The 12141-nt window shown below is 36.6% G+C and overlaps 1 protein-coding gene across 2 annotated transcripts in view; it reads right to left on the reverse strand.

Annotated features, from left to right (window-relative positions):
* Ptprj (protein tyrosine phosphatase receptor type J) overlaps positions 1-12141 on the reverse strand; it is a 212251-nt gene that overhangs the window by 77057 nt on the left and 123053 nt on the right. For both annotated transcript variants that reach the window (XM_071616164.1, XM_071616163.1), the window contains 2 exons: positions 8972-9235; positions 4681-4944 (listed from right to left, as the gene is read on the reverse strand). In XM_071616164.1, coding sequence (XP_071472265.1) covers positions 4681-4944; positions 8972-9235 — 528 coding nt within the window. The remainder of the gene's footprint in view (positions 1-4680; positions 4945-8971; positions 9236-12141) is intronic.

The following is a 12141-nucleotide window of genomic DNA, read 5'->3' on the forward strand; positions in this document are numbered from 1 at the left end:
CAGGAGAGGTGATAAAGAGAAGGGAAAATGGAATGAGCAGGAATCATCTCAGGGACCAGGATTCAAAAAGTTTCATGACATGAAGTTTCCTCTTTCTAAAGCAACAATTGCCAGTGTCAGAGAAGCAGTTTTGGCAGATGATCACTGGGTGCTGCCATTTACATTCAGATGATGATGGTGAGGAGGATCATGAGAAAACAAGAACAGCTGCAGGGGCAGAGGGAGCAAGAACAGCAGCACCCTCTTTGGGGACCAGTCGTCTCCCCGACACTGTGCTAGGGCACCATGTTCAAGGAGAAAGAAATTTCCTTCACTCATTCAGGGGAATCTGGGAAGGTCTGGGAAACTGATTCATAAGTTTCAATACTTCAGAAAAGAAAGAAATGGGTTTCTTGTTTGTCTGTTTGTTTCAAACTCTATTTCCTACATTTGCTATCATCCTTCAGCCTGTTCATGTGAGATATCAGGGTAACTGACTGGCAGACACCACTGCACCATCCTTGCCTCCCTGGAATGAATCCCACTTCATCACAGTTGAATGGTCTTTTAACTGTACTCTTGAATCCAGCTTCCAGCATTGGGTTAAGGATTTCTGCACCTGGGTTCCCTGGGGATCCTGGCTCGAAGGCTTCTTGTTGCTGTTTCTGTCCTTGTCTGGTTTCTGTATCAGGTTAAATGATGTCCTCGTAAAAACATTTTTTAAAATATTCTCTCCTCTTTGATTGTTTTGGGAAAAAAAATTTAGATAAATTGATATTAGTTCTTTTTTGAATAATTAATAGAATTCCACAGTGAAGTCATCAGGTCCTGGGCCTTTCTTTTAATGGGAAGTGTTTTATCACTGATTCAGTTTCCTTATTCACTGGTGATCTGTTTAGATTTTCTCACTTCATACTTAAAACATGGTTGGTTTATGTGTCAAGGAATTTATTCATATCTTCTCAGTTATCCACCTGTTGGCACATAATGGCTCATGATGTTTCTTTTTATGCTTTACATGTCTGTAGTGTCAGGTGTAATTCTCCTTCATTTCTGATATTTAGTGAGTCCTCAGTCTTTTTTTCTTACATCTAGCTGAAAGTTTGTCAATTTTGTTTGTCTTTTCAAAGAACAAACTATTCCTTTTGTTAATTTTTTAATTATATTTCTAGTTTGTTTCTTTTTTTTTTTTTTTTTTTTTTCTTTCTCTGGTCTTTATTATTTCCTTTCCTCTACTAATTCTGGGCTTAGTATTTCTTATTTTTCTTGTTCCTTAGGTGCAACACTTGTTAAGATCTTTCTTCATTTTGATATAGTTATTTGATGCATAAACCTCCCTCGTAGAACTCTTCTTGCCATATCCCATTGGTTTGGGCATGTGATTTTCCACTGTCATATTCCTCAGTAATTTTTTAATTTCCCTTTTAATATTTTTATTGAACCTCTGATTGTATAAGAGAATAATGTTTATTTTCCATACACTTCTAATTTCCAAAGTTCTTTTTTGTTTAAATTTTTTCTTGTACTTCTAGATAGATAGAATGCCTTTATTTTATTTGTTTAGTTATTATGTGGTGCTGAGGATCAAACCCAGTGCCTCATGCATCCTAGACAAGCGCTCTGCCACTGAGCTACAGCCCCACCCCCAAGTTTCCAAAGTTCTTGCTGCTAATTTCTACTTTTATATTCTTTTATATTGTGGTGGTTAGAAAAGATACTTCAGTATTCTTATATTGTTAACTTGTTTTGTGACCTCCCATATAATCTATCCCAGATAATGTCCCATATGCAACTGAGAATGTGCATTCTGCAGCTATTGTAAAGAATGTTCTATATACATCTGTTAGGTCGACTTGGTCTCAAGTACGATTCAGGTCTTTTTTTAAACTTTGGCACTTTTAATCTATCATTCCACTCGCTCATGGACTGTGAAGTTTCTGCTGAGAAATCTGCTCGCGGTCATATTATAACTACATGATATATTATTTGCGACTTTTCTTTTAAGATTTCAAGATCCTGTCTTTGCCTTTGATATTTGATGGATTAATTATAATGTGTAGGGGTAGCTTTATTAGGAGTCGATATGAATGGAGATTTTTCTTCCTATACCTTGATATTTATATCTTTTTCCAGGTTTGGAAAGTTTTATGCTATCATTTACTTAAATAAGCTTTCTAAATTTTTATTTTTTTAATATTTTTTAGTTGTCAATGGACCTTTATTTTATAATTTAATTTATTTATTTATATGTGGTGCTCAGAATTGAACCCAGTGCCCCACAAAAGCCATGCAAGCACTCTATCACTGAGCCACAATCCCAGCCCATACTCTTGTGTATTCTTCTTCTCCCTCTTGAATGCCAATGACTTCAACACTTGCTCTTTGGGTGCTACCCCATAAATCCCAAAAGCATTCTTCATAACTTTTCTCTTTCTCTCTCCTCCCATGTATATTTTCACATAAGTCTCTTCAAGGTCCTAGATCCTTTCTTCAGCTTTATCAGCTCTCCTGAAGGTGCTCTCTATGGCACTGGTCCTTTCAGTCACTGTATTTTTCAGCTCCAGGATTTCTGTTGGATTTTGTCTGTACTATTTCAACCTCTCTGTTACAGTTCCCATTTCTGGTCACTAATTACTACACTCACTTCTTTGAATTCTATCTCTGACGGCTTCTGAGTTCATTGGGCTTCCATAGAGGAGTTATTTTGAATTCCTCAGAATTCAAACATACATTTCCAGCACTTTTTATCCAGTTAATAGCACTTGTTATTGTATCTCTGATGATATCATGGCCTTTCTCATTATTCTTAACCCTCCTGACTAGACATTAATGTCTATGCATTTGAAAGATAGGAATCATTCCAGTCTTTCTAGACTGATTTTCTCGGCACGGACCTTCTGCTATGCTCCCAAAAAACAGCACCACTATGGCCACTGAGGCACATGGGGGTCTCCTAAGTCTGAGACCATAACACAACTGATAAACATTATCTTCCTAGGAACTCCTAAAATTTCCCTATCTTGCCCTAGGAACAATTCAGTAGTTTGTTTAAACTGCTTTCGAAGAAGAATTTTATCAATACCAAGTAGCCTTATAGGACTAACAAAATTATTGCATCACAATGAAAATAATCTACCTATTAAACATTATTAGATAACTAGTTATATAACTTACAACACCTGCAGACCAGCAGTTCTTATACATTTTTTGATTAAGGACCTATTGACCTTTTTTAAAATCAGGGATCTAGGGAGCTCCAGAATATTTTTGTAAAGATACCTGAGACACTCATCCCTGTCGCTCCTTTCTCTAGTTTTCTTTTGTTTTAACGCATTGGGTTTCTGGAAAAGATTTTGATTAATGTAATAATTTCCTAGCTTTAAAAAACAAAGAAATGCGTGGCTAGGGTTGTGGCTCTGTGATAGTGTGCGCGCCGAGCATAGGAAAGGCCCTGGGTTCAATCCCCAGCATCACATAAAAATAAACAAACGTATTGTGTCCAACTACAACTAAATAAAAAGAAATATTTTTAAAAAAATGCTGAAGGCCACTGATTTGATATCTGCCTATTACATAATACCAAGTTGTGTAACCCAAAGGCCACGTTTCCAAAGACTACACCAGCCAATGAGTCATACACCAGCCTCAACATCCAGCAAACCAACAAAGATCCTCTTCTCCCTTCGTACATTAAAAAAAAAAAAAAAAAATGGTCACTTGTCAAATACTTTTTAATTTTTTTGGTTACTTTCACCTTAAAAAATAAAAGGAAAAGAGCTAAACTTCCGGCTATAACAAGAGACTTAGGGTACTGATATCCAAGCTATGCCATGATATAAACTGCCTAATATGATCTAAAGTCTAAATGTCATCAGGCTCTTCTGACATTTGAAACACACATGTTTTCTACAATGCATACCAAACTCTCCCACACAAAAGAAACTCTTGGGAATAGAAACACAGCATTGATTTCCAGAGGATACCAAATTCCATAATTTGCAGGTAAATGAATGAAATTGGAGAATATCATGCTAAGCAACATAAGCCAACCCTAAAAACTCAAAGGCCAAATGTTTTCTCTCATATGCAGATGCTAATGCACAATAAGGGTGGGGCATTGGGGAAGAATAGACTCACTTTACATTAGGTAGAGGAGAGTGAAGGGAGGGGAGAGGGAAGGAAGGATAGTAGAAAGGATCGGGCATTATTACCCTATGTACATATATGACTACACAACCAGTGTGATTCTACATCATGTCCAACCTGACGAATGGGAAATTATACTCCATTTATGTATGATGGGCCAAAAGTGCATTCCACTGTCTCATATAACTAATTAGAACTAAATAAATAAATTATTCAAAGGCTCATAAAGACTGACATCATCAAAATATACTTCTAAAGCAGTCTCCACTCCTTACGTCTCGGCAAAAAGTAGGCATGAACCAATAACACCCAAAAAAAATTGTTTTTGAAATCAAAACAGGTAGAAATAGTTAAAACTCCCTGAAACACGCAGAAGCTTAATACTGAAGGGTCTGGCCAGCTGAACTCCTAGGCTTGACACAACACAGACCCTGTTCTCCTCCTCTAGCAAATGCACACCCATCTTGTCACAACTGGCAACCTGAATGGACAGGGGTCTAGAGACAGAATGAGAAGAAACAGTCCATCATCACCCCTGGGAGCCACAGAGCTCACCTGTTGTGACAGTTTGGGACATGGGACTTCCCCACGTCTCATTGGCTATTCCTGGAGTGATGGAGAATTCATATGAAGTTCCTGGACTTAAGCCTGTGATGATACACTCTGTTTCATTTGTTACAATCATCCTCCATTCGTTGTCCCTCTTATTCTTTACTGCATACGTGTACTCAGAAGCTGCAGTGTCATCGTTTTTCCAGGTCAGGAACACGCTGGTTGGACTGATGGAAACAGCATGAATGCCAAACACAGGACTGGGTGCTGTTTACAGGTTGTTTTCAAGGAAAAAAAAAAAAAAGAAAATATATTCGAAAAATACATGTAAGTGTCAGGACTGCTGTGTCTATTATACAAAAGCAAATCTTACAAAGTCAGTTTCATTTCTCTTCATTTGCCCCTTAAACTTTCCTGCAACAAAAGGCATTTAAATACAAATATGCACCTGTATATTTTTGTGTCAAGGGGTTTATTCATATCTTCTGCGTTATCCACCTGTTGGCACATAATGGCTCATGATGTCCTTTATTATGCTTTGCATGTCTGTACTGTCAGTTGTAATGTCTCCTTCATATCTGATATTTACTGAGTTCAGACTTTTTTCCTCTAGTCACTTTTCTCTTCTCTTGTTACTATACTCACTTCTTTGAATTCTTTCTCTGTCGTCTTCTGAACTTCACTGGGCTCCGCCATAGGAGTTATTTTGTCAATTTTGTTTCTCTTTTCAAAAACAAGTTGTTACTTTTGTTGATTTTTGAATTATATTTCTAGTTTCTGTTTTTTTCTTTTTTTTTTTTCCTTTCTCTGATCTTTATTATTTTCTTTCCTCTACTTACTCTGGGCTCAGTATTTTCTTATTTTTCTGGTTCCTTAGATGAAACACCGGGTTGATATAGTTATTTCATGCATAAACCTCCATTTTAGAACTCTTCTTGCCATATTCATTGGGTTTGGGCATGCAATGTTTCCATTTTCATTTTTCTCAGTAACTTTTTATTTCCCTTTTAATATTTTTATTGAACCTCTCATTGTACAAGAGAATAATCTTTAATTTCCAAACACTACTAATTTCCAATGTCCTTTTTTTTTTGTAGTTCTACATAGACAAAATGCCTTTATTTTATTTATTTGTTATGTGATGCTGAGGATCAAACTCAGTGCCTCATGCATGCTAGGCAAGCGCTCTGCCTCTGAGCTACAGCCCCACCCCATAGTTTCCAAAATTCTCGTTACTAATGTCTACTTTTATATTGTGATGGTTAGAAAAGATGCCTGAGATAATTTCAGTATTCTTATATTGTTAAGACTTTTTTAGAAACTTCCCATATTATCTATGCCAGATAATGTCCCATATGCAACTGAGAAAAATATATATTCTGCAGCTACTAGAGGGAATGTTCTATTCACATCGGTTAGTTCAACTTGGTCTCAAGTACAGTTCAGGTCTTTTTTTAAACTTTGGCACTTTTAATCTATCATTCCACTCGCTCATGGACTGTGAAGTTTCTGCTGAGAAATCTGCTCCTGGTCATATTATAACTACATGATATACTATTTGCTTCTTTTCTTTTAAGATTTCAAGATCCTGTCTTTGCCTTTGATATTTGATGGATTAATTATAATGTGTAGGGGTAGCTTTATTAGGATTCGATATGAATGCAGATTTTTTCTTCTTATACCTTGATATTTATATCTTTTTACAGGTTTGGAAAGTTTTATGCTATCATTTATTTAAATAAGCTTTCTAAATTTTTTATTTTTTTAATATTTTTTTAGTTGTCAATGGACCTTTATTTTATAATTTATTTATTTATATGTGGTGCTCAGAATTGAACCCAGTGCCTCACACGAGCCATGCAAGCACTCTATCACTGAGCCACAATCCCAGCCCATACTCTTGTGTATTCTTCTCCCTCTTGAATGCCAATGACTTCAACACTTGCTCTTTGGGTGCTACCCCATAAATCCCAAAAGCATTCTTCATAACTTTTCTCTTTCTCTCTCCTCCCATGTATATTTTCACATAAGTCTCTTCAAGGTCCTAGATCCTTTCTTCAGCTTTACCAGCTCTCCCGATGGTGCTCTCTATGGCACTGGTCCTTTCAGTCACTGTATTTTTCAGCTCCAGGATTTCTGTTGGATTTTGTCTGTACTATTTCAACCTCTCTGTTGCAGTTCCCATTTCTGGTCACTTATTACTATACTCACTTCTTTGAATTCTATCTCTGACGGCTTCTGAGTTCATTGGGCTTCCATAGAGGAGTTATTTTGAATTCCTCAGAATTCAAACATACATTTCTATCTCTTTTTATCCACTTAATAGCACTTGTTATTGTATCTCTGGTGATATCATGGCCTTTCTCATTATTCTTCGGCCTCGTGACTAGACATTAATGTCTATGCATTTGAAAGATAGGGATCATTCCAGTCTTTGTAGACTGATTTTCTCGGCAAGGACCATCTGCTATGTTCCCAAAATCCAGCACCATTGTGGCCACTGAAGAACTTGGGGGTCTCCTATGACTGAGACCAATGTTTAAAACACCACTGATGAAAGTAATCTCCCTAGTACTCCTAAAATATCCTTAATTGCCCTAGGAAAAATTCAGTAGTTTGTTTAAACTGCTTTCGAAGAAGAATTTTATCAATACCAAATAGCCTTATAGGACTAACAAAATTATTGCATCACAATGAAAATAATCTACCTATTAAACATTATTAGATAACTAGTTATATAACTTACAACACCTGCAGACCAGCAGTTCTTATACATTTTTTGATTAAGGACCTATTGACCTTTTTTAAAATCAGGGATCTAGGGAGCTCCAGAATATTTTTGTGAAGATACCTGAGACACTCATCCCTGTGGCTCCTTTCTCTAGTTTTCTTTTGTTTTAACGCATTGGGTTTCTGGAAAAGATTTTATTTAATGAAATAATTTCCTAGCTTTCAAAAACAAAAAAAAAAATGTGTGCCTAGGGTTGTGCCTCAGTGGTAGAGCACGCGCCTTGCATAGGAAAGGCCCTGGGTTCAATCCCCAGCACCACATAAAAATAAACAAATGTATTGTGTCCAACTACAACTAAAAAAGAAATATTTTTAAAAAATGCTGAAGGCCACTGGTTTCATATCTGCCTATTACATGTCCAGATAGGATAATATCAAATTGTGTACCCCAAAGGCCGGGTTTCCAAAGACTTCACCAGCCAGTGAGTCACACACCAGCCTCAACATCCAGAAAACCAACAAAGATCCTGTTCTCCCTTCTTACCTGGAAAAAAAAAAATCTACTCATTTGTCAAATACTTTTTAATTTTTTTTTTTTTTTTTTTTTGGTTACTTTCACCTTAAAAAAAAGGAAAAGAGCTAAACTTCCAGCTATAACAAGAGACTTAGGGTACTGATATCCAAGCTACACCATAATCTAAACTGCCTAATATGATCTAAAGTCTAAATGTCATCAGGCTCTTCTGTCATTTGAAACACACATGTTTTCTACAATGCATACCAAACTCTCCAACATAAAAGAAACTCCTGGGAATAGAAACACAGTATGGATTTTCTGAGTATACCAAATTCCATAATTTGCAGGTAAATGAATCGAACTGGAGAATATCATGCTAAGCAACATAAGCCAACCCCAAAAACTCAAAGGCCAAATGTTTTCTCTCATATGCAGATGCTAATGCACAATAAGGGTGGGGCATTCGGGAAGAATAGACTTACTTTACATTAGGTAGAGGAGAGTGAAGGGAGGGGAGAGGGAAGGAAGGATAGTAGAAAGGATCGGGCATTATTACCCTATGTACATATATGACTACACAACCAGTGTGATTCTACATCATGTCCAACCTGACGAATGGGAAATTATACTCCATTTATGTATGATGGGCCAAAAGTGCATTCTACTGTCTCATATAACTAATGAGAACTAAATAAATAAATTATTCAAAGGCTCATAAAGACTGACATCATCAAAATATACTTCTAAAGCAGTCTCCACTCCTTACGTCTCGGCAAAAAGTAGGCATGAACCAATAACACCCAAAAAAAATTTTTTTTTGAAATCAAAACAGGTAGAAATAGTTAAAACTCCCTGAAACACGCAGAAGCTTAATACTGAAGGGTCTGGCCAGCTGAACTCCTAGGCTTGACACAACACAGACCCTGTTCTCCTCCTCTAGCAAATGCACACCCATCTTGTCACAACTGGCAACCTGAATGGACAGGGGTCTAGAGACAGAATGAGAAGAAACAGTCCGTCATCACCCCTGGGAGCCACAGAGCTCACCTGTTGTGACAGTTTTGGACATGGGACTTCCCCACGTCTCATTGGCTATTCCTGGAGTGATGGAGAATTCATATGAAGTTCCTGGACTTAATCCTGTGATGGTACACTCTGTTTCATTTGTTACAATCATCCTCCACTTGTTGTCCCTCTCATTCTTTACTGCATACGTGTACTCAGAAGCAGCTGTGTCATTGTTTTTCCAGGTCAGGACCACGCTGGTTGGACTGATGGAAACAGCATCAATGCCAAACACAGGACTGGGTGCTGTTTATAGGTTATTTTCAAGGAAAAAGAAAAGAAAATACATTCGAAAAATACATGTAAGTCGCAGGTCTGCTGTGTCTACTATACAAAAGCAAATCTTACAATGTCAGTTTCATTTCTCTTCATTTGCCCCTTAAACTTTCCTGCATCAAAAGGCATTTAAATACAAATATGCACCTGTATATTTTTGTGTCAAGGGGTTTATTCATATCTTCTGCGTTATCCACCTGTTGGCACATAATGGCTCATGATGTCTCTTATTATGCTTTGCATGTCTGTACTGTCAGTTGTAATGTCTCCTTCATATCTGATATTTATTGAGTTCAGTCTTTTTTTCTCTAGTCACTTTTCTGGTCAATTGTTACTATACTTACTTCTTTGAATTCTTTCTCTGTCGTCTTCTGAAGTTCACGGGGATCCGCCATAGGAGTTATTTTGTCAATTTTGTTTCCCTTTTCAAAACAAGTTTTTGTTTTTGTGAATATTTCAATTATATTTCTACTTTCTGTTTTTTTTCTATTTTTTTTTCCTTTCTCTGATCTTTATTATTTTCTTTCGTCTACTAACTCTGGGCTCAGTATTTTCTTATTTTTCTGGTTCCTTAGATGAAACACCGGGTTAAGATCTTTCTTCTTATTTGATATAGTTATTTGATGCATAAACCTCCATTTTTGAACTCTTCTTGCCATATCCATTGGGTTTGGGCATGCAGTGTTTCCATTTTCATTTTTCTCAGTAACTTTTTATTTCCCTTTTAATATTTTTATTGAACCACTGATTGTACAAGAGAATAATGTTTGGTTTCCATACACTTCTCATTTCCAAAGTTCTTTCGTATTTGTGTGTGTGTGTGGGGGGGGGGTATTTCTACATAGACAGAATGCCTTTATTTTATTTGTTTATTTTTTTATGTGATGCTGAGGATCAAACTCAGTGCCTCATACATGCTAGGCAAGCGCTCTGCCACTGAGCTACAGCCCCAATAGTTTCCAAAATTCTTGTTACTAATGTCTACTTTTATATTGTGATGGTTAGAAAAGATGCCTGAGATAATTTCAGTATTCTTATATTCTTAAGACTTCTTTAGTGACTTCCCATATGATCTATGCCAGATAATGTCACATTAGAACTGAGAAAAATGGATATTCTGCAGCTACTAGAGGGAGTGTTCTATTCACATCTGTTAGGTCAACTTGGTCTCAAGTACAGCTCAGGTTTTTTTTTTTTTAATTTTGGCACTTTTAATCTATCATTCCACTCGCTCATGGACTGTGAAGTTTCTGCTGAGAAATCTGCTCCTGGTCATATTATAACTACATGATATATTATTTGCGACTTTTCTTTTAAGATTTCAAGATCCTGTCTTTGCCTTTGATATTTGATGGATTAATTATAATGTGTAGGGGTAGCTTTATTAGGAGTCGATATGAATGGAGATTTTTCTTCCTATACCTTGATATTTATATCTTTTTCCAGGTTTGGAAAGTTTTATGCTATCATTTACTTAAATAAGCTTTCTAAATTTTTATTTTTTTAATATTTTTTAGTTGTCAATGGACCTTTATTTTATAATTTAATTTATTTATTTATATGTGGTGCTCAGAATTGAACCCAGTGCCCCACAAAAGCCATGCAAGCACTCTATCACTGAGCCACAATCCCAGCCCATACTCTTGTGTATTCTTCTTCTCCCTCTTGAATGCCAATGACTTCAACACTTGCTCTTTGGGTGCTACCCCATAAATCCCAAAAGCATTCTTCATAACTTTTCTCTTTCTCTCTCCTCCCATGTATATTTTCACATAAGTCTCTTCAAGGTCCTAGATCCTTTCTTCAGCTTTATCAGCTCTCCTGAAGGTGCTCTCTATGGCACTGGTCCTTTCAGTCACTGTATTTTTCAGCTCCAGGATTTCTGTTGGATTTTGTCTGTACTATTTCAACCTCTCTGTTACAGTTCCCATTTCTGGTCACTTATGACTACACTCACTTCTTTGAATTCTATCTCTGACGGCTTCTGAGTTCATTGGGCTTCCATAGAGGAGTTATTTTGAATTCCTCAGAATTCAAACATACATTTCCAGCACTTTTTATCCAGTTAATAGCACTTGTTATTGTATCTCTGATGATATCATGGCCTTTCTCATTATTCTTAACCCTCCTGACTAGACATTAATGTCTATGCATTTGAAAGATAGGAATCATTCCAGTCTTTCTAGACTGATTTTCTCGGCACGGACCTTCTGCTATGCTCCCAAAAAACAGCACCACTATGGCCACTGAGGCACATGGGGGTCTCCTAAGTCTGAGACCATAACACAACTGATAAACATTATCTTCCTAGGAACTCCTAAAATTTCCCTATCTTGCCCTAGGAACAATTCAGTAGTTTGTTTAAACTGCTTTCGAAGAAGAATTTTATCAATACCAAGTAGCCTTATAGGACTAACAAAATTATTGCATCACAATGAAAATAATCTACCTATTAAACATTATTAGATAACTAGTTATATAACTTACAACACCTGCAGACCAGCAGTTCTTATACATTTTTTGATTAAGGACCTATTGACCTTTTTTAAAATCAGGGATCTAGGGAGCTCCAGAATATTTTTGTAAAGATACCTGAGACACTCATCCCTGTGGCTCCTTTCTCTAGTTTTCTTTTGTTTTAACGCATTGGGTTTCTGGAAAAGATTTTGTTTAATTTAATAATTTCCTAGCTTTAAAAAACAAAGAAATGCGTGGCTAGGGTTGTGGCTCTGTGATAGTGTGCGCGCCGAGCATAGGAAAGGCCCTGGGTTCAATCCCCAGCATCACATAAAAATAAACAAACGTATTGTGTCCAACTACAACTAAATAAAAAGAAATATTTTTAAAAAAATGCTGAAGGCCACTGATTTGATATC

This window comes from Marmota flaviventris, chromosome 9 (assembly GCF_047511675.1).
Source record: "Marmota flaviventris isolate mMarFla1 chromosome 9, mMarFla1.hap1, whole genome shotgun sequence".
Taxonomy (NCBI): domain Eukaryota; kingdom Metazoa; phylum Chordata; class Mammalia; order Rodentia; family Sciuridae; genus Marmota; species Marmota flaviventris.